Source organism: Leptonotus elevatus, chromosome 13, assembly GCF_054856555.1.
Source record: "Leptonotus elevatus isolate MCC_2025b chromosome 13, RoL_Lele_1.0, whole genome shotgun sequence".
Classification (NCBI taxonomy): Eukaryota; Metazoa; Chordata; class Actinopteri; order Syngnathiformes; family Syngnathidae; genus Leptonotus; species Leptonotus elevatus.
The window spans coordinates 2347818-2371946 of record NC_141251.1 but is presented as its reverse complement, the minus strand read 5'-3'; the positions used below and the strand labels follow the sequence as shown (position 1 = coordinate 2371946).

Genomic DNA, 24129 nt, shown 5'->3' with positions numbered 1-24129 from the left:
GTCAAATCTTTGTGGATTTTTCTCTATCCGCCCTGTCCCTATCATGAAAAACGGTGGTCCACTGTATTTGAATTTTATTTTATTTTTTAAAGAAATCATTCCATACTAATTTGGAACAATAATATGATATAATATACATTTCTTAGTCAGATTTTTTTTTTTTTTATGGATGGGGGCAGACTTTTATTTTTTTTATTTTTAAAGTTTAATTGATTATTATTATGATTTTTTTAATTATTGATGTATTTATTTAAATATATTGTTTTCAATACGTTTATCATCTGTGTCAAATCTATGTGCATTTCGATATTCGTCCTGTCCCCATCACGAATAACGGTGGTCCACTGCATTTGTAGACAACAAAAAAAACAAAAAAAGTTTGAAAGAAGTCATTCCTATCTTCTAATTTGGAACCGTTTCCTTTTGCCGTGCACTTCTCCAAGTTGCTCATCATTGGCGTGACTGCTTTAGGTGTGCTGCGTCTGCGGTCATCTGGTTGTGTGCAGCTTCCATTAGCCACGCCGGTGCACAGGAGGTGACCCAGAAGAGGTCCACGTATGCATGTTGGACCATGCTGGCTGCCGAGCACTGCTGCTGCACAGCACACCTTCAGCACCACGACTGCAGCTGCTCTTGTCCCGTCTCTTGAGTGCATGCGTGGAGATATATACATGCGTGTCTGTGTACAACACCCCCCACCCCTTTCACCTCCCGGGCGGGGGTCCGTCTGACCGCAGCTGTCCTTACCTCTCTGCAGGTCTCCTGGGCCGGGCTGACCCCTCTGTCTCTTCAAAGCCACCTCGGGTGACGGGCTGAAGGGGGCAGCTTCTGCTTCCTTGAGCTTTGGGAGCTGGGGCTGGAGTTGAGGTAGGGATGTAGGAACAAATATGTCACGTGTGTGTGTGTGGATATGGCAGGGGGGTACAAACAGGAGGTTTGGGAACGAAGGGGAGGGGCTGTTATTGTAGACAAGAGGTGGAAGTTTAGTTTGACTGTGTTGGCCTGAACTCACCTTCTGTGTCAGTTGTGTGTGTGGCAGCATAGCGTTAGCAATTAATTAGCTATCTACAACATAACATTATTTTACAGATAATTCAAGTACAGTGGCAGTTGGGGGTCGTTGTTGATCTTAATTGACTAGACAATGACATTTTATTAGCCGTTGATTTGTGACTATCTTTCATGCACTGATTTGCAATAAGACTGATCATTTATCACGGGTGGCCGACACCGTTTCGATGGCCTATTCATGCAAAGCATATCTAAAAATTGAAATTACAATATTTTTTTTCAAATGTAAAAAAATGCAGAAATAAAACTGAATGGAAACGCTAGAAATTCGAAAAAGGGCCCAGAATTCGCAATAAAGTTTTTACGCTTTGAGGGGGTGGATTTTGAAGTGCATCGAAAAAAGGAAAATGCTAATTTTGGTTATAGAAATATAGGTTTTGCGAATAAACGCTGGCAAGACCGGGTACACGTCGCACGTTTTGACCGGATATTACGTCACACGTACGTTTGTAGACCCAAAGCAATGTTGGATGATAAAGTAAGGTATGTTTTGGGTGGGGGGGAACGAAACTGAAATCTTTTTGGAATTAACTAAATAAATTAATATTAATGCTATTTTAGATTGAAAACAGGAAGAAGAAAAAAACGCTACGATTTATCAAGAACTACAAAAGCTAACTCATACGACGTCATCGCACGGCGCAGTCACTTCCAGCTCTTCTTCTTCTTTTAAATTAGTGGTGAATCACATCTATATGGTGTATAGCGCCACCTACAGCGGCGGTGTCCCCTCTCAATATTCTCAAAAGAAGAACAGATGGAAACGGGCAGAAGTCGCATGTCCATTTTGCGCATTTTCTGTAAATTCGCTTAAAAATTCAAAACAATTAGATGGAAACCTGACCACCCCTGGCCACCTTAGCTCCGCCCCTGGACGTACCATGACTTACAAGTTTAAATCATTCTTCAAATCTTAGAACTCCATTTGCTCGTTAAGTAGGACAGGGTTTAGGGAACGGACTGGCCAATATAATTGCATTAGGAAAAAAAAGAAATATTTTTTAATTTTTCTCATTTGCTTTAACCCCACCATAAATCTATAATAAGTAATAATATACTGACAAAAATAAATAAGTAAACTGGCCCCCCAAAAATAAAGAATCAATTTGTTTGAGCAAATTGGTCGCAGTGTTCAAAGAATGTCCTGTATTCCCAATTTGACCTCAAAATGTCCGGCCCACATCATTTTTTTGTACATAGTCATATGTTCCGCAGCTGCCCGGCGCAGCTAGCAAAAACACAAAGCATTGTGTCACATTATCAAACACACTGTGTTGTATCATCAATAGTGACACAACTAAATGCGTCATCAAATATTGTGATGCTGTGTCGCTTGGAATTAAATGGAAAACTTTTCTGCCAACAATCACATTGCTGTCTTTATTACTTGGAATGGGGACATTTTTCACACAGAATTAGGTCACCATTCAGCGGCCATGTGACACACTACGCAGTACAGCATCGAAACAGACTCTTCTGTTATTTATTTTTTTTTGTTATTTTTTTTTCATGTATTATGTTCTTTGTAGCCTGTATTTATCAAACATGGATGAATACATTCTTAATATCAAACCCAGTTAGTTTAAAATGTAATTGTCTTTAAATACATGAAAATAACAATTTTGTAATTAAATCAAAAATGAATTCTAATATTACATGAACATGTATCAATGTTAAAATTCGTGACTTCCTAGGAATGTTGTAAAAGTTGCATAGCTTGAAAATGTTAACACTTTCAGAGATTGCCATTATTTGTTAAGAATATGTTATTTCAGAAATGTATATCAAACTGGCAGCCCTTCACCATAATTAAATACCCAAGAATTTGTGACATTACCAGAAAAATGTCCTGACAAACACAGAAATAAACAAAATAAAAGTTAAGAACTGTTTAGCCGCTAAGCCGTTTGACTGAATAGAACCACGAGATCTCGCGAGATCTGGCTTCCCGGCTCAACGAGGCCGCGCGGGATGTTGGAATGAGATGAAGATGATGCGCTCGAGTGGTCAGTGCCAGTGGTGAGCTCTCTTGTAAAAACGACAAAACCGTCGCGGACGCCTCCATAAGAACGCCGAATAGTCGAAGGTAGGACACTGGACTGTCATTTGTGTGCCTGAGCGAGGGGGAAAAGAGGGAGGCAGAGGGAAAAGGCGGGAGGGGTGGGGGGTGTCTCCGTGTGACGTCAGGAGCTTCCCCCGAAAGTCAAAACAAGACGTAGATGCGGTAACGCTGTGAGGGAATCCGCGAGGATGAACACCCTCACATTCGGGACTTGGGACTGTTAAACAGACTAAATAATAAACGAGGAGGACTTGTTTAAGACGAGAGACAAGCCAAGAAAAGAAAAAGAAGTACGACAGAGATTGCACCTGCTGCTTCAGGTAAACTAGCTAGCCAGCTTGATAGCTACGATGTGGTTAGCATAACAACATGGCTGTGTTCATGTTGTGCCCGTCTAGTACCGTTCCGTTACGGTCCAAATATTTTGCCGTGTCACGCTAATATCAGCGGCATGACATAAATACTCTGTTTATTATGGTGACAGTGAAAGGAGGGCAACGTGCGTCAGCTTGGCAGCAAGTGACGTAAATGATGATGTTGATGATGATGATGATGATGATGATGATTTGTAGATCATCATCGTTCCCAAGCAGGAAGCCTTCTAAAATGGAGTCCTAACTCAGCTTTATAATTGTACCGGCATTCCCCCCCCAAAATAAAATATGGCAAGCCTTACTAACATTTTTAAAGGTAAGTTAGACAGAATTAACAGTGTAGCTATGTAAACATAGCAATGTTGTTAAAGAGTAGGAATTTATATTCAAGATATATGAAATCTAATTGTGATTAAAATAGAAACGACATTTCATGGACCTTGACCAAACTGAATTACAGATATCTGCAACGTCATCTCGCACAAGACAAATGACGTCACTTGCCGATCATGTGTATTTGGTCACTCCCACTATTCGGCCTCCAATATCCGCTCGTGAGTTACGGATAATCTGCAATTTTATGTACCTGTATTTCTACAATTTGATTCTGCCTAGTCATATTTCCAGTTTAAGATGTGTACAACTTCATTTCACCTTGTTAAAAGTTGATTTAAGGTATTTGAAAAGGCACCTGTACATTGAAGTGACTGTCATAAATTAGTCAGTATCAAATTGAAGGTATTGTCAAAGTTAGAGATGAATATAATTCTGTTGCAGATATCTTTAATCATCAGAAGAAAGCTGCAAATAAATTGCAGATAACACAATAATTGCAAAAGTAATGTAGTCATTTGTCTTAGTTGAAATGATGTTGCAGATGTCTGAAATGTACTAACTGTTAAATTTGTTACTTTTTTTTTGTAGCCTGGAAAGAAATCTTCAGTCATTTTTTTTCCCCATGAGAGTTCTGGCCAGCAGGCCACATAATAAATAAGAAGGCTTGCCATAGGACCTTAGTTCGGAGCTTCAGGCTTTGAATCTCTGGTCTGTCTCCCCCTGCTTGCGTGGGTGCCCTGTGTTTTGCAGGTGACCATTTCATTGTGTACCTCGCCTCTTCATTGTGTACCTCGCGTCTTACCTGAATTCCAGGCCACGGTTTAAGTTTGTCATCTGCGCGCAATGTCGATTGTATGCAGTAGCCGATGGAAATGCAAAAGGCAGGAAAGACAAGCAGATCACAATTTCGGCATCGTGACGTAGCAAGTGACCACGCACCCACTCAACTCCAACTCGCGTGACACTGCGTTGTAACAGCCAATCGGTATCACGAATAGACAAGACATCCTTGAGCAATGGTGAGCAAAATAGTTCTGCTAAGTACCTGTTTCAGCTCTTAGTTTTAATTTATCGTCAACCACCCTAGCAATAGCATTAGCCACACATTTACACACTCGCTCACATTTCACACACTATCAAGGAATATAATTGATGATAGATGCGGAAATTATATAGCATATAGCATTAGCAGGTGGCGAGCACTCGCTATGAAGAAATATGATCGATGATAGACGGCAAAATCAGAATCCAGCTAATTTATAAAGAATACTCATGAAAAATCCAGCTGTCTCATCTGTCAGGCGTTTGGGACCAACTAGAATAGCTTGAAAAAGGACAAACTGGACATTTCCAACCAGAATTGTCTTGCAAACATGATCAAACAATGTCAACAATTATTTGAGGAAAAAAAGCAATTTGTGGCATGGGACATTTAAATGTTTAGTATACAGTATGCCGCAAACGACTCTACCTTTAATTGGACGTTTACTGTACCTTGCGTTATGCAGTTGATCAGCTGCCCCCATATTGAATGTTTCTCGGCATTTTTTGGAAGAATTTTTTTAGTTCAAAGGAAAAAAAACGTTTGGTGCCGGTGTCGGCCCTTTTCCCATCCCCCAAAAGTAGTGGACAAGCAATTCAAAAGACTTTCTATCATATGTCCCCTTCAAGGTGTCAGAGAATGCAATTTCCTTTGTAAACGTTGCCTGGCATGTGCTTCCCCTGGCATGGCTGGCGCATCCCGGCAGTGGATATCACCATGGCAACCGCCAGCCTGGTGACAGGGTGGGTCTCCTCGCTCTTCATCTCAGTCATCGTCTCTTGTTTTAGCCTCTCTCTAAAGCACAGTTTGGACTCGGTGCTCATGTTCTAGCCAGCCGAGCAAATGAAAGGAGACATTTTTATTGCGTGTGGTTTAGTGTGTTCATTCGTCTGGGTGTACAGTTAAGTATGTGTGTGTGTGTGTGTGTGTGCTAGCCAGGGTGTGTTCCCGGATTAAACCGTGACGCCGCAGTCCCTCCCACCCTTGGTGGTGGCGGCGCAGACGCGAGCTGATCCGAATACTGATTCACTCCACCCGCCGCTAGGTAGCCCAAAGTGTTAGCTCAGCCGGCGTAGCGCTAATCCCCAATTGAGGTGGCGGCGGCGGCATGGCGCTGTTGTGTAATACAGTGTAGTGTAGCAGGGTGCATTTGAGGTGAGCACGCCAGCAATGCGGGGGAGAGCCGGTGCAGAGATTTTGGGCAGAGAGAGAGAGAGAGAGTGTGTGTAACTATGTTTTTCTATTTTTTTATTTTTATTTTACTGCTATTTATAGCCCATAGCATGCTACTACTCCACAGTCCCGAGATGCTCCTGCACCTCCCACACGTGCAGACACCGAAGCCTACAACGCACCATTCGACATGCAGGAATAACATAGCACGCTAGATGAAGATGAATGAAGGAAGCAGACGTATTTGTCTGGCAAGCAAGCAAGGTCACGTTCTGGCTGGCGCCGACGACGTTACCGCGGTCAATTGTGCGAGTTGCACAGCAGTACGACGAGTATGTCCTCACAGGAAAATAAGGTGGTGCCTTGATTTACAACCGCCCCAAATTAGGAGTTTTTCGAGTTATGTGCTGTTTGTCATGTTTTTGTTTTGTATGTCTGCCTTGTTTTAATTATTGATTTACATTTTGGTTTTATAGGTTAAGCTTACACTTCAATAAAGGCAAGTCAACCATGAATTAATATGAAAGGTTGTTTATTTATCTAATTCAATCAAATTTTTTCACTGAAACCATCGTAATATCGTTGTATCGTTATTTTGTGATATCTGGCATGAATATTGAGATTTGTCCATACCGCCCAGCCCTACTCTTCGACTTTAATTATTATTGTTCACTAATCATTCTAGCTATTTTATCCAGGACAGTGGTGAACGTACCACTTTTGTCATCTTCTTTGACAATCACTGACCAATTTATCATATTTGGAAGTGAAATTGGTCGTCTAGAATCTAACTTCACAAAGCTGGCGCTCTGGGACTCTTTTGCTTTAATTATTATTGGTTGACTTATTGTTGCTTTATCTATTTTGTACAAGCCGCCAGGAGAGAGGCAATTTTCTCTGACAAGTGACAAGCTTTACTAGCTTAGCATATTTGGAAGTGTAGCATCAGGACTCCACAAATCGGTCTTTCCGTGACTCTTCTGCTTTAATTATTACTGTTGAACATGACCTAGTTGTTATTGCTATATTGTGTGTTTTGTTATTTTCTCTGACAACCAGTAGCAAGCTTGGCATATTTGGAAGTTAAATTGGTCTTCTTGAATCAGGACTTTTTGTCTCTCTGGTACTCTTTTGCTGTAATTGTTATTGATGACTTATCATTGATGAGCTATTTTGTCTTGATGAGCAAGAATGTGTTAAACGTACAACTGTCATTTCTTTGACAACGATTGCCCAGCATGTTGCATATTTAAATTGCAAGTGAAATTTGTTGTCGTCTCGCATCGAAAAAAGGTGTGACTGTCCAATCTTCTTTTGCCTTAATTATTATTATTGACTCATCACTTTCGTAGCTGATGAGTGACTAACATCGAAATCGGGAATCTCCTCGCATTTTTTGGACTTCACAAAGCCGACTGACTTCCTGCTGCTTTTTGCGTTTTAATTATTGTCGTCTCATAGCTGTCACGACACAGGTGAACGTTGTCACGTCTTCATCGTAAAGCCAGCGAAGAGATGCACAGTTTTGCGCTCTGCATCACGTTTCTCTTCTTTTGCCACTTTTGTGGCTTGTGATTACCACTAATTCTCTCCACTAAAAAGTCTTAAAGTGATTGAATAGCAGAGGATATGAAAAAATAAATCATTTCATTTTATTTTTTGACCCCCCCTCCCCCATTCCCACAATTTCATTTCCTTCAAGGCTGAGTCACTACCGGTGAGGAAGAAGGTCTGGAGAGGGAACAGGAGAGGAGGCGGCGGCGGCAGTGGCGAAGGACAAGAAGAAGAAGAAGCGGGGAGGGGAGGGGAGAAGATAAGCCACAACAGGAAGCACCACGACACACACACACACACACGCACGCTGAGTCTTCGGCGTGTCGCGGAGAGCGCAACTGCGTGAACGGTGAAGGAAGGAAGGAAGGAAGGAAGGGAGGGAGAGTGACGCGAGGCTGGGAGAGCCGCCCTCCTCCTCCTCCTCCACCTCCTCCTCCTCCTGCCCGGCGCTCTCTGTGGAGCAGGCGTGTAGCGGCAACACACTCGGCGTGAAGGAACCATGAGCGATGTCACCATCGTCAAAGAGGGATGGCTTCAGAAACGGGGTGAGTGCGTCCTCCATCATCCCTTTTTCTCCTTCCTGCTCTTTATCATCGTCATCTCTCTTCCTCCTCTCCGGCCTGGCCTCGCCGGTGCCGCCACATGTGCGTGCCGGTTTGTGATTGGAGCGCGCGAGCACATGGATGTCTGCAGCTTACAGTAGCTTGTGTGTGCCTGTTTTTGACGCGTCTCTTTATTACTATGGGCTTGGCTGACTATTTATCTGCTGGTGTGTATGGGAATGTGTATGTACGCCTGTGTGTGTGTGTGTGTGTGTGTGTGTTGTGTTAGCCTGCGGTCACACTGCTTGCTGCATCTGTCAGGGGCAGCCATCATATGCAGACTGTGACATCAAGTTAGTTCTGTCGGGATTCATTCACATAGCTGCTCTGTAGCGCCGAATGTCACAAAAGAGTCATATGACACAAGGTTGAGAGGGGTGTAAAAAGAGGGTGGGGGGGGTCAGTGACAACACATCCTGTTTACAGCCTCACTGAATACAAACAGAAGGGAAATGAGTATAGTGTAGGGAGGGAGGCCATGTTGCAAAGATGCTACTTCTCCTTTCTCACAACCTCCAAAGTGCAACACGTGTGTGAAGTTTCCGTGTTCCTTCAATGCTTGCGTGTTTCCTCAGCCCCCAGGTGTGCTTCTTCCAACATTACAAAAACATGCATGTTAGTTTTGATGAAGCCTCCAAATTAGGCCCGCCGCCACCAAGCAGACCCTCACAAATAAACCACCCTACTGTCATGGAACATGTACGTAATTGGGAAACAATTTTTAGAGACACTACTGTATGATTTTGTTATTGAACCACAAACAACATGGCGTGATTGTCAAAGAAGAATCACCATCATCATCATCATCATCATCTTCATAATACCAAGTAAGGAAATGAGTGAGAATTAAAGTCGAGTGGATATTTGAAAGGCTGTTGGTTCTATTCATTGACTGTTGCACGTGCATCTCGGCGACTCCACTTTTTCGGATCAGATACATATCGTTGGCATCGCGTAAAATCCTTTCATTACCAAAAAAAAAAAAAAAAGCTTGCTTGTGGAGCCATAGAAAGCAAGCCACTTGCAACACTTTGGATTGGTCAGTGATTTGTCCAAATTAGGGATGTTAAATACCATTTTTTTTAAACTGAGTTCTGATAATCTGTCGCCAACATAGAGCATTAGTTAACATTACAGTAAATGTTTTAAATAGGGATGGACCGATTATCGGCCCGGCCGATTATCAGCACTGATATTCGGCATTTTGACAGATATTTTTTGTTTTGTTTTTTAAATCTGACGGCTAGTAAGAGAACATTTAAATAGTCATTCAAATGTTCAGTTGACGTTATGAGATAAGCTGCCGACCCTGGGAACGCTCTGCACCATTTGTGTTTATTTGAAATGTAAACAAACATAAGTAAAAGTTTATCATTTCAGTTATTTTTACATTTTGGAAAACTTTATTTAAATATTGCACTATAGGGAGCTTTTTACTTGTTTTAAGTTTTTATTTAACATTTTAAGAAGAATATTGGTTGTTGGACTCCTTGACAACTAGAATCAGTATCAGCCCTGAAAAAAAAACATCGGTCTATCTGTAGTTTTAATTAAAATTTGTAAAAAAAAAAAGAATATTTTTTTTCATAAAGTATGAAGTTTAACACCGTATAAAACTACTCACACTGCTACTACTACTTTGTTAAAATGTTGCTCAAATGAATGTTGTGTAGTTAACATCAAGTGTACTTTGCTTAGCATCTGCTATGTAGTCAATAGTCTCATTTATTGTCACTCATGTTGTACTGAGCATTCAGAGAATTTCATTTCCTGTTTCTTTTCATAGTTGTCACACTTCTCATCTTTGCGACATGGTGGTAGTGGCCACATATAAACAACCAAAAAGCCCCAGAAGAAACAAATACTTAACCAATTTTTTAGACGCTTATTGAGCTTAAATTTTGCGTGTTAACTTGACCTTTCATGCATATTCTTCCAGAATACATTTCTGGTCGAATACCAAACTGTACCACTTTTGGGGAGTTATTTGATGTTTAGCTCAGTGAGTGGTCGCTTGAGCGGGTCTGATGCGGGGATTTCCACGAGCGTCATCCTCCCGCTATGTGACGGGAGCCCCTTGGAATGTGTGAGCCAAACTGTTGCACAGGAAGTGACAGGCCGCGCAACAAGACAGCAGGCTTGTGGGTAATGTAGGCCAGCCCTGTCACACAGCGGGCGAACTTGTTGGGCATCACAGCGCCTCTTAACGCATGAGGTGGACCCTCACATAGGCACCGCGCACAAATGGGGCGCACACTTTTTCTGCCGCATGTTGCCAGGCTGCCGCTGTGATTCTCAGACACTCGTCTGTGCATATTAAAAGAAACACATCGCCTCCAGTCACGACGCAGTGTTTGACTGAAAGAGAGAGAGAGAGAGAGAGAGAGAGAGAGAGAGAGAGAGAGAGAGAGAGAGAGAGAGAGAGAGAGAGAGAGAGAGACGGGGATCCAGGTTGTGGGGCTGAGGGGGTGTTTTTCCGTGTCAGGAATATGAATGTTTGACTGCATCATTTGTGTGCGTTTCTAGTACACGGTCAGGGTGCTGACTCACTGTCCGGGTCGTGATACAGCAAAGACTGCAGTCTTAGTCATTAGATGATGTGGCCTGAAAGCGGGAGTGACACCTACAGACTTGCACGACAAACCTTTTTTACCTTCAAAGATGGGTTTTAGTTGCGTTTCCACGGTGCAGAAGGCTCTGTTCTTTTCCAATTTCTAGCAATGCCAATTGTTGGCTTTGAAGGCATGGATGCAGTTGATTGTATGTCGTATATATGCGATTATACAATGCCGTACCACCATACGATATAAACTTTTATATTGTTAGATGTGTGGAGGTATTGGGTTTGCTCTGTGGCTACACTAATGTAGCATCCGAGGCTATAACACAACAGTCGCCTTTCTGTTACTTGCATCGACTTTATATGTCGCTCTCCAGGCATGACCAGTAAGCCCGCACTTGATCCATCTATAAAATAAAATGTTGCTGGATTTTTGAGATAAGAGCCAGCAGCCAAGTTGCTATGGTTAATTTAGCCACTGGCGACTTGGTTCAGTAAAAATGCAAAGCTTATTTTTAACTCATTTTTTCATACTCCAAGATTGGTAACACTATTTTTATTATTTTTAAACAACGGAGCACTGATTTTTTTGGGGAGTTTTCCTCAAACAGCGACTTTATTAATATTGACAGACATGTTGACGTAAAATAGACCTATACTGCTGTGTCTTATTTTGCGCTCTGCTTCTTTTCTAAAGATAGTGTTAAAGTTGCAGGTCACACATCTTAATCATCATTTTATAGGGGGTTTTATGACCCACGGAGATTTACAATGACATCATCATAAATTTCATGCAGAGGGCACCGATAAATTTTCACGTGCTGAAACGATGGTCGGTTGCTTTACTAGTTTGCAGCAATCAAATGAGTCTTAATTTGGTCTTCATAAAAAAATGAGCTCAAGATAATTTTTCTGGCTGGATCAGCTGATCATTTTGTGGTAAGATTTCTGATTGTAGCTCCCAAACTCGACCAAGCAAAGTGAATGATGCCAATGCCCCCCAGATGCAAACTAAGGTCCAGTCATCAGCACACAAGACAGGAAAGGGCCGTGACAGACGTCCGAGTCAGGTCTATATATTTTCCCTGTGTGGTGTCCCACAGCTGTCACTCCAGCAGACAGTCGGTCGAGGTTGCACACTTGACGTTTTTCACTTGGGTGGCAAGTAAGCCCGCTGGTTGTCGTTGTTGCGAGGCGGCTGCTTTTTTGCCAAGTCAACACAAAGCTGTTTTATGATGGTTCTTTTGCCGTATATGGCGCTGAACACCAAATAACAGTTACACTGCAGGTCATTGTTTACATTTAATGAGCACCTGCAACAATCTGAATTCATATACTTCCCCAAAAAGTATTGGAACAAAAACATTTGTGGAACTAGCCCATGCAGGGATCATAAAAATACCATAATCACATAGGGCTCTTTGAAAAAATACGGTGCATCTTGATTTTCGTACCTGTGCCAGCCTTGTTTAGCGTGTTTGAGAATTTGGCAGATGGTGTTTGTTGCGCTATGCTTGGGCATTCCGGCGGAGCGAGGGCACTTTCTTTTATACGCCCCCAGCACACCTGACAATTTGGTGACTGAAAGTAGACCAAACTCTATACCAGCTAAAAGCAGGTCTAAGTTGTGGTGCAGGTGGTGTTATGCGATTTTGGTGAATTTTGATTTTGGTGAATTTTGTCAAGGTGCAGACAGACTTCTGAGCTCTGCGGATATGTGTAGTTGATGTCTTTGTATTTCATTCATGAATTTGACAGTAACTTGCATTGAATCCTATGAATCATTGTAAAAATTAATTCATTGAATGCATTATTAGTATTTATTAGCATACTTTTTTTTTTTTTAATCACCCTCCTTTCTTGATGAAAAAGCCCTTTCCCCTCTTACTTTTTGCTACAGCTTCAGTACCTCCTGGAACAGCTGGTCAGCTGACCTGAGGCACTGGGCAGGAGTGTAGGGATGGATCAGCTCGGCGAGATAAGTGAGAGCATTTTGAAGTTGAAAAGAAAAATAGCAAAATCTTCAAATGAAATCGGAAGTGCACAGGCAGCCAGTGGAAGGAGGTCAGAAGAGGAGTTGCGTGCTCCCTCTTACATGTTGCAGTTAAGATGTGAGCGGCAGCATTTTTAACCACGTGGGGACGGACTGGCTGCATTGCAAATTAATCATCCCGCCAAGATGTGATGAATGTATGATTTACTCTTTCAAAGTCCTTCTGTGTCTTCTCCCTTGTCCTCCTTTCAACAGGAGTAGACATTTTCTTTGGCCTCTATTTTGCAAAAGTTGATTGAATATTTAGCCACTTTGATCAAGTATAAGTTTTGGATGCTTTTGTATACTTGGTGTTACTCGTGTTGAGGTCAGTTTCTTCTGTGCTTCAGCTGCGGTTGTGCTCTATAAATAAAGTTGAGTTAAGTTGAGTTGACGGTGTGTAGTGTGACTAATGGCTCTCGGTGCGAAACCTAATTGATTCAAACCAAGTGTTTCCCATTCAATGTAAAAATGTCAGCGATGATTTGTGCTGACGCATGGGGGTATCCTCGTTTAAAAGTACACATTGATTTGTTTTTATAAAGAATTCATGTAAATGTGTTGCATCAGCCTGTCGTGTAACTAACGGCTGCCCTATTGCATCAATGTCACTGTTTCTTCCTCTTATCACAGCCAACCATATGAGACATATCCCTTTCAACTACGCCAATCGAAAAGGATTTGTTGAAAATGGCATTAACATTGCAAACATGACATTACTTTGAGGATCAAGCACCTTTTCTTTAATGTAAGATTGCGCAAAAAGTCCCCATCCATCACATAAAAATCCCCCACTGGAAACAAAAGAAGTGGTGAGGAACATCACTTGGGCAGAGTACAGTACACCGTGTCCTCAGACGACCGAGCCTTTGAGAGCCCCCCTCTCACCACAGCGCAGATGACATCCTTCCTCTCTTCATTAATGCAGAGTGGGATGCATCACTTCTTTATCTGCTTCAAAGAAAGAGCTGCGCATATGGAATAAATCAGCACTTTCAAGGTAAAATAACCAACGCTCAGAATCCAGTTCTCGTCAAAGAGATAAAAGCCGGATGATTAAAAAGGCACTTTGAGTGATAGACGCCAGCCTACTCGTGACCCTAACGAGGTATAGAAATTGGACGGACGGATGCTGTAAAGTCTGAAGGACGGCAGCGAGCCACAGGTCCTGCTCGTAAAAGGACGCCGCAAATATATATCGGCCCATGCTCTCCGCCAACGCAACTTACAATGCTACTTTGGCCCGATTGGAGAAGTCTGAAGCCGAGGTTCATTTCCGCCCCGGCTGCCGAGTTTACCTTCTGTCGGCCCGTGCGAGATAGCCGCGGTCACCGAGGATACGGTTGCATCCACCGGCGTCATCCCACACAGCAGGCAGCAGATGGCCTGGAGGGAGGGCGGCAAGACAAACACCATCTTCTTCTTCTTTTTTGAAATTCTCTCTCTCCTTTGAAAGGCTTCAAATAAGAGATGACTTGACTAAGAGTTTTGGTACTAACTTTTTCCGCTCTTTGGACAAAAAAACAGTTTTTGCTTGTTGCTGTGGAAGCTGAAAATGCAGATTTTTGCTGAATTTTATTGGCAGTGTAAAAAAACAACGTTGGTTTTAGTTTGGTACAGTTTTACAGTCGTCGCTATTGTAAAGGGTCCAACAAAACAAATGATCTCTCTTTTCAGTATCTTGTCATTGGGCAAGGTTGTACACCTCAGCACACGTGTAGGGTGGAGCTTGATTGACGACTGTCAGAGTCGATTGGTTGAATTACAAGCAGCCAACGGTGACCCCGGTGAACCTCAAAATGTATTGACACTTGAAAAACACAAAAACATTACCGTGTTTTAGTTGTGGTAGGATTCTATACTGTGTGTGTGCGTGTGTGTGTGTGTGTGTGTGTGTGTGTACAGTGCTACATTTGTTTTGCTCCTCATCTCCATATGTTTACCCTCATTTGAATGCACAAAGATCGCATTATGCATGAGCATCGCCGTAGACATTCAAAATAGAGACGCTTAGTCGGAATGTGTTAAGTTTGACGCAAGCTCAATGTACGAAAAGTTTGTCCTACCGTTTGGTGTCGTCGCAGTTAACGCAGGGTTCTGAGCACACGTGCCGTTTTTTTAGCATCATAAGGTTTCTAACGTGAGTTGAGGAATGTGTGATCTTATTGCTCTTATATCGTGTGGCGCTCTCAAGATGACCAACTCGGCACACCACACCCATAATCATGTCTGTCATAGTAAACACCAAGAAAGGTCGTTTGGTGATCGTGATAATCTAACAATAAACTTAAATTGTTGATTTGGGCTAAATGATTTTGGAAACTAGTATGATAGTGAGCTTTTTTTCTCTCAATGTCACATGACCAAACCCAGAAAACAGGTGATCGCTAGCTGAGCCCTAAGCAACAGTGATGTCATTTTCAGTCCATAGCAAGTTGCAAAATGGCCGCCTCCTGAGATGGATAAAAATGGGTGAATTTTTCTGCTTAGTCCATATTCCACAAAAGCACTATCAATCAGAATGCCGTGTTTCGACGAGTGGGGGTGCATAGAACATATATTATATTATATAGACAATGTTTGATTTGACTTTCCCTTTAATGCTTCATGAGGCATTGAATCTGTCATTGCGCACCCTGGCCGCATCCTCCTCCCTCTCCCTCGGCATTTTCATCTCTTGGGGAAGTGTACCGTCACCACTGTAAATATCAAACTGCGCTGCGGGGAGGTTCAGCGGGTGCAATGCAGCGAGGCGGCCATTTTGCCTTGGCGAGTTCAGCGGGTTCGCTCTGGCCGGAGGCTGGCAGGCCGTTCGGATCAGGTGGCAGTGCCAGGCCTCTGACATCAATCACCGGCCGCCAGCGTCTACGACGCTGCCCTTCTCTCAACAACGCTCCCTCTCTCCCGTTGTCCCGCTGCTCAGTCTCCTTTCCGCGTCGACCCCGTTTCTCCAACCCGCGTGGATGTGCGGGGCAGGCAGCAGACAGGCAGACACTGCGGGCTTTGTTATGAATGGCATCCACTTGCACATCCGGAGGAAGTGTACGCTCCAGTGTGGCTTTACAAACTGTCTCTATTGTCCTTAGAATGACTCACTCCACACTGCAGAGGAGAATGGCAGTCAGACGGACAGACAGACAGACGGGTTTGCAGAGCCTACAGACAAACACCGCAGGAAAGACAGACAGACAGTTTATGTGGTACACAGGCTGCGGCTATTTGACAATGCAGAAGAGACTTGCAGTGAGTACAAACACAGTTGAAAGGCAGGTTGGCTACAACAACACTGTAGCGATACACCAAAGCTAAGATTTGGTTTGTATCTTGAGTTCTGACCCATGATTTCAGATAATGCTACAACAACAAATGCAAATCTACTGTGTATTTTAAGTACCTGTACTTAACAGTACCAAACACCATAAAAAGGGTAACAACGGTCATTATGGTAACGCTTATCATGAATGATACGAGCAATACAAAAACTGGCGTATTTTGGAGATATACTGTCGGCCAAGCCACATTTTTATCCAACTATATTAGCAGCATCGTCTTGAAATGCGCCAACATAACAAGGCACTGCAGAACAAATATGAAGTCCTTGAATAACTCATAATCAAGACCTTGTGCAGAGCTGGCCTCGCACGTGAGGATCAACTGTATTTCAAGTAGGGCTCCTGCTATTGTCTGTGAATGCACCTTCCTCTTTCTTCTTGGCCATAGGCTCTTGTTGCAAAGAAACTTTCCAAATGTCTGTATTTACTCATTTGGCTAGCTTGTGGATTTACTATTATCACTACGCGATCGAGATCATTAACATCTTGACCTGTCAAGAGTCCATCATAGACAGTTTCACTTTTCAAAATAAAAGATTTTTTAGCCAGGATAATAAATAAACCGAAAGTACAGTAAGTTTATTTTATTCTTTCACCTGTGCAGCCCGCCGTGGCCCGGTCTAAAGGGTGGTCCACAGCCCGGTGCTTGGGGACTTCTGCTGTGTCGATACAGGGTTTATGTAACGAGACAGTCAAAATAATCAGATATCGGAATTAGATTGAAATTGGGCACTTGGACCTCTCGTGTAAGTCAAGCCTAAATGTTAGCCCAATTTGGAGTTAAGAATTTACATTTCTCCATTTGCACCCTTCATTTTCAGCTCAATTGCGTGATTGCTTGGGGAGTGGTCTTCTTTGTGCTGTAAGGTTGCAGGGCAGAGCCGCTGGGCACACTCCGCCAGTCGTTAGAATCATTAGCAGGAAGACTCTTTGCAAAGGCCACACAAACAACGGGATGGATTAATGGGCAAGGCGAGTGAATGAACTAATGCGCAGTCTTGTATAAATGAATGAATAGGATCAATGAATGGAGTGCTGATGGCTGCAGAGGATGTTCAATGAAGGCGGTTGAGTAATGGGATTAGTTTGTAGCTCGCGATCATCAAAGTGCTGACCTGAAACGTTTGATCAGTCAGTCTGGATGCATTTGTGGCTTTTGTGGATACGGCCATTTTTCATCCATCTTATTTTTTTTTATAGCGCGAGTGCTCATTAGGGTCGCAGTTGAGCTGGAGCCTATCCCAACTGACTTTGGGCGAATGGCGCGATACACCACCACAGCCTGAGATGAATTTTGAACCCTGAGCCTTAGAACTGTGAGGCAGACAGGCCAGATTCAGACCGATTCCCAACCATCGGGGGATTGATAGATCATCGAGTATAGACACTGTTGGAACATTTGAATTCTGTTCCACTAGATGACAGAAGGTACAATTAATTAACCTACCGTGTCCACCTGTTGCCATTCAACTGATGGCTTTGTGTTGAACTAAACGAGTCCAGACTTTCCATGAAATAAATGTCAGTACATACTCTTTACTTTTCGGCTTCATAAACATTGTCAAACTCTTACGAGTCTACCGTGTTGTCTCGAGTCATTTAAAAAAAAGTGCCAAGGCCCGATTTGGAATGAAACTGTGCGTGCTGCGTGGGGTCCCAATGCGACTTGAACACACTGTTCTCTATTAAGAAAGCTTAATCTAAAACCGTATCACTGCTTTGACCACTTAAGCCGCCACAGCGATTAGAGCAAAAAGGACAGTGTGTAGTCTAACATGTCGAGGTATTGTTGGCCGCTTCGCCGAGGCTTTGGGCTGATTAGAGGAGGCAGGTTGGAGTCGCTCACTCGATTCGCTCTGTCTGATTTAGGCCAGCAGATTACTGCATGCTGGTTTACAGCACTTGTAAACGTCGCAGGAACTTTGAGGCCACATTGTTATGGCTTAGTGGATGATTTTGATGGCGTAATTTAAGTTTGAGAAGTTAACCAGCCGCTGTCGGCTATTGTGTTAGATTTTTGCTATCACTGTTGTCGAATGTTATGTCCGTCTTCACGGTTGAGCCGCAGTGCTGATGTCACAGCGGCCAGGTTAAAGGGACCGTCTATATATAGCCCTCCCACCTGTAATCTGTCTCTTGACGGGATTAGCGGAGCTGCTAGTTTGAGCCTTCCGCGCCTGAGCACTGATTGTTATTAATTAATCAAATGTGAACAATCTGCCCAGAGCATCCAGCTCCAGTTGTCAGTTTCACACAGATATTTGTCACAACAGAAGACATAAAAACGATCAGATTTGGTCTTATACTGTAATTAGAACCAACCAAAGCACAATTTGGCCACAACTGTGTTTGAGTTCACGCAGTTTCTTGGCATCACACAAGCAGATATTTTAATGTGTGATGTGTAAAAAAAAAACAATGACAAATGCAGTCAACGCAAGGAGAATGTCAAGTGTTCAACTTAATATCCCAAACCTGGAATCTTGGAATTCCCTTACACACATATGTCGTCTCAGCTCAGCTATTTTATGCCTTTAATACTAACTCAGATGTGAAAATGGTAGGTATCAATGGCAGGTAGCAACAAGCTGATTTTTAACATCTTAGCTGATTTTTAGAACGTGACAGCACCCATTATCACGAAAATAACATGGGTGATCTTAAAAAGCGTATGCTCACTGCTCTTATAGAGATGACTCACAATCACATCTCCATTTCACGTCACAATCACAGAGTTCGTGGCTCAGTGTTGGCCATACAAGGATTTTTTTTTTTTTTTAATGGTACATTTCGCACAGGTTTGACAGTTGTAGGCCCCAGGAATGGAAAAATCACACTTGCACAGGAAAATCATTCAGGATAACTTTTTGGAGACACTCGACAATCTTAACTGATTTTGGTTGGAAGGTGGGAAAAATGATCAAATTGGTCTTCATTACAAGGGTTGAACTATTTAGTCGACTAGTCGACTTGACTACTTCACATTGACATTTCATCATGTTGTTTTTATCTGTCGCCGGTCTGTCAAAATATGTTGATGTGAAACTGCTCCGTGGTGCTATAAAGATTGAGGGCCGCTGCATTGTACTGAAAAAAAATATCAATGACATCATCGATGAATCGACTTCAACACGAGTCCTTTCACATTACGGTCAACTAAATATAATCTTTAGTCATTTAACCCTGAGTGTTTACCCCGCTTTATATGATACAACGGCACGGCGATAAAGAGATAAAATTGTTGCTTTGTCGGTGTAGCGTAAAATGGACAACTATTAATTATTATTTTTTTTTTTACTTTAACTTGTCTACTAAGTTACAAAGTGCCAAATAATTATTCTGTACAACTTTTTGGCACCCTGCCATTGAGTTTCTACAGTACTGCGGTGTGGTGCGATACCTAGAGAGTGGGCGGTAAAAACATTGCTTCCTCTTGATTGGTCGATGGAGAATAGTCACTTCCGCCAGACAATGGGATCACAAAACATACTTTCAAAAAAAAAAAAAAATCTAAATGTTGCTTAAAAACAAGCAATACTGTACTATTGTTTGCCATCTGTCATTCATGAAATGAATCTTTTTACGGGAGACAAAAGAAAGTGGTTGTGTAGCTGCCGGAACACGAGGTTCACCGACTGTGCGCACCTGTACGTGCGTGACTGTGGGAGTAGAAGAAAGAGGACAAACATCTGTCATATTGAGATATTGTTCCATGGTTTGAGTGTTTCCACGCAATGTCTGTGTTTTGAATAGAGCTGCTGCTCATTACGCTGGCATGCTGCACGTCTCGACACTCCAATATTTGCGTATTTACCATTTCCGTTTTTAACGTAATGTTTTCGCGTAGTGTGTTTCACGTTTTAATTCATATTTGGTGTTACAACTTAATGTTTAAAATGTTTACTTAAATTCCACTGGTTAATGTTGGCAGTTATTTTTGATGGTCACACCTCTTAATTCAGCATATTTAGACCATATTCACTTTTTTTTCCGCCATTGTAGTTCCGATTTACATTTTTTTTTTATGTGTTTATTTCTTTTATTTTGAGCAGGTGCAGGTGTATTGCTGTCACCAGCTGGTGAATGTTTTGTGTTTTATGTGGCATTGATGGGGAATGTTCAATTTGTGCTTTTTTACTGCATTCGCATTTGCAGATATGTGTTACGTATCAGATTTTTCCCCTCTCGGGGGGGAAAATAATAATAATAATAATAATTTGCCCCTCATTTGGCAGAGGCCTGTTCCTGATCTGGTGTATTCCATGCATTTTTTTGTACTGTATTTACCCTGCCGTGACCAGGCTTGGGGAGTAACTGAATACTGTACATGTACCGGCGTTACGTATTCAGAATACAAAAAAAAAGAAGAAGTAACTATTCCGTTACAGTACAGGAAAAAAACTTACAGGTACATTTATTAAAAATGGGTATTATTTCAAAGGAATTACAATTTCTACGATGAAAGGGAGGGATCGATGGAGGGAGAGTTAAGAGAGAGAGGTGGAAAGAGGGTGAGAGGAAGGAGAGAGAGGGAGGAAGAGAGACCATTGTTTACTTGAGCTGTATGTGCCATGTTGGAAGTGGGGAACTGGCTAGTCGTGTCCTCCACACGCGGGCAGTTTAAAAAAGCTTCATGGAGGAGAGGAGGAAGTGGCGACCGGTATTCACTGTTTGGAACATACTTCCAAACAAATCTCCACCAATTCACTATTTAAACAACATACACAAAATACACGGCTAAACTTGTGACGGGGATAAAAGTTAATTTTGCATTTCGCGTCGACATCCTCCTATCATTATTAGTGCGTGCGTGCGTGCATGTGGGTGAAATGAGCTACCATAGGCAATGTGGCTTTCAAAAGCATCATTTGTCCCTTTCTTCCACATTACAGCAACAACAGCTTTGTTAGCTGTCTGTCTGTCTGTCTAAACTGTGAGGTGTGATTGCTTTCAGCGGCAATTAGTTCAAAAACAGCAAATGGCCCTCAATCAACCTATCTATACATGCATATATGCATTTTAATGGCTGTCGATGACGCATGGATTTTTGCAATTTGTAGGCTGCCCGGGTCCTTATCACCCGCAAATAGCTAGAATATATATTGTGATGATATTTATTTTTATTTTGTCTTCATGAGCATACTTGGTATTGGAGTAATCCAAAGTAATCTAGTTGCATTACTTTAATATTATGGTACTTGGATTACGTTTCTAAATTTTAGCAGCTAACTTGTTACTGTAACGGAATACATTTTGCTGGCCGTGACCGCGTGAGGGCAAAGGATCAGAATTTGTCACTTGACGCATGCAGTAAATCCAGCCAATTACCGGTCGTCGTCACATAGGCGGCGGCCATGCAATTGGAGTTGATGTTACAGCGGTGGCGGCAAGAGTTTTTATAAAAAAAAATTATATTTGCTTTGGCAGCAGGCGAAGCAACACAAATATGATTTTGGTCTCCGTGGCTTATTAGTTATGCATAATGGAGCGTGACTGATGACTGTGAGAAAAAAATAACAGCCTAGGCGGCGGTGTTTTGCCCACATTTTGCCCGTCGCGTTCATTCATAAAATCGGGTTGTACGTCCTTGCCGTTACGTGGAGCTCGCACTTGACGGAAACTACTTTTCTACTATTATTATAATACACTATTCAGACAGACAGGTAGACAGTCAGACAGACAGCGTGCATTGACCAAAAGGAGGGAAAGCAGCAGTTAGTGAGCTGGAGAGCACTTGCTGTCGCTCCTATAATACAACACATCAATTGGCTGGGCTGGTGTGTGCGTGTGTGTGTGTGTGTGTGTGTGTGTTAATAGTACTTGATGGTTTATTCTGGCCTGCTGCGCTTGGCTTCGCTGCTCAAGTGTGTGTGTGTGTGTGTGTGTGTGTGTGTGTGTGTGTACAGAGAGGTATGTTGTGCATGTATATAGGTTTACAGGCAGACATGGAGCCGAACAGCACAATGCTTTTCGAAAGAAGGGCTGCATTAAGGGGGGGCTTTACAAAAGATCAGTGGGTCTTAAGTTGCGCACACGCATGCACGCGTAACGCCAGCTGCTGCCCGCGGCCCCCAGCCCGGCATTTCTGAATGAATAATACAGAGCCAGCCACTCTGGAATAATAGCAACACACACACATGCACAAAGCTTTGCACCTGTTCACCGCTGCTCAATTGGCCAGGCTGGTTAAGGTCCCAGCCGGACTGTTTTTAAAGATGAATGAACACACACACACACACACACACACACACACACACAGTTGCAGGCAACAGTTGGACGGCTGTGTTAGCCTCCCGATGATGCCCCGTCCCGTCCCGATGACGCCTTCCTGTCTGGCGTTCAGCCGAGTAATCGTCCAACACGTTTTCCCTTAAACAATATGACTAGAAATAATCAGTCCCATGTCAAACTGCCGCCATCTTAAAACTTTTAAAAGGTAATGTTGAGTCCATCCATATTCTGTTGTGCTTCACCTCATTCCGATCACCATCCGGTGAACTGGAGCATATGCCAGATTCATATTTTGAAGGCCAGAACCTCAGAACTATGAGGCAGGCGTGCTCAGGCTATCGTGCCATGTTGCAAAGTTTTGGTATTTAACATTATGCTACTTTGCTGATGAATGAAGGCAACCATAGCATTTTGGACTCAAATAAACGAAGCCAATTGTTGCTCAGATTTATTTATTTTTAATGAGAAACTTGTATCTCATATTATCATTCTCCACTGAAATGAAGCATCCTCCTAAAAAACACACTTTTGTTTTATGTTTTTTGCTAAGAAGATAAATAAAAAAAAACCGCAATAACTTGTACTTGTCCTGCTCCTTCTTGGCCACTGGAAGGCAGTATATTAAAGTCATGCAGACACAAATGATCAAAAAAAATTGTACATCTTCTTTTACTACTACTGTAAGATGCTGTAATATTACTCATTTAGTGTTCAAATATACATTGCTTTCAAAACCACGATTACCAATGCTAACTTTAAACATGTCAACAGCATTTTGCACTGTTTGTCAGCATTAAGCTAAGCGGACTTTCCGAAAGCAAAGCTGTAGCCTGCCTATGTGTGGTTGTTATTCTAAACATTCATAATTCATCATACTGCATGTGCCAGGGAAGTGAGTGTCTTCACCTAAACATATCTGCCTTTGTGGCGTCTGTTCGTCCGTTTTGATTTTGACGTTATGTCGCCTTCGCCATATTGTACTGAGACGCTTGTTTTGGTGGCACAAAAAGCTCAAGAAAAAGAAAAAGCCCACTTGGGTTTTAGTCTTTGAGGTTCCATAAGGCCGTCTCTGAATAGAAGACGTGGAAGTTCCCAGTGATTTGAAGAATTTCATCATGAGCGGTCATGCGGCGTTAAAAATGTGAGCACCACTATCTGAGCAATATAAACGCTGCCATTCATACGCTCGTCAGCATACACCGATGATAGAATGCTATGTAAGGATACTCTCACTGGAGGTAAAACCAGTGTGGGGAATGCAGGCTGAAGCTCTAAAGTGGGAAAATAGCCACAAAGTTAACTGATGTGTGTGTGTGGACAAACACTGATCACATTAGACACACACGCGCATTATGAACACAGGCGGCGTGACATTTGCCATTTTACCGCATGTTTTCATGCATCATTAAGCTGGTAAATGCTTGTCTTTATTTCTTCAGCAATGATATTCACAGCATGTGCTCACATTTTTATTTATTAATATTATTACTTTTTCTCTCTCTCCATGTTTTCATAATGTTAAGGCTTGAACATGAAAAGTATTGGGCAGTAAATAACTGGGATTGGACCAAATATACCGAAAAAGACACAGATATTGAACAAAATACAAATATATTACAACAACAATATATTACAACATATGTGACAAATTACAAAACTATTACAAAAAATAAATGACAAAATTGCAACAAAATACCCACAGTCAAAATATAACGATATTAATTAAACAAAATACAAAAATATTAAATAAAAATATTAGA

General features: G+C 42.2%; 1 protein-coding gene across 6 annotated transcripts in view; it reads left to right on the top strand.

Moving 5' to 3' along the window:
* Nucleotides 1–24129, top strand: part of akt3a (AKT serine/threonine kinase 3a) — a 67067-nt gene that overhangs the window by 12388 nt on the left and 30550 nt on the right. For 4 of the 6 annotated variants that reach the window (XM_086093026.1, XM_086093025.1, XM_086093024.1 and 1 more), the window contains 2 exons: nt 758–867; nt 7761–8157. In XM_086093026.1, the coding sequence (XP_085949152.1) occupies nt 8112–8157 (46 nt within the window). In that variant the 5' untranslated portion in view covers nt 758–867; nt 7761–8111. Of the gene's footprint in view, nt 1–757; nt 868–3031; nt 3158–3263; nt 3454–7760; nt 8158–24129 lie in introns of those variants that run through there. The other 2 variants (XM_086093027.1, XM_086093028.1) reach the window with 2 other exon arrangements.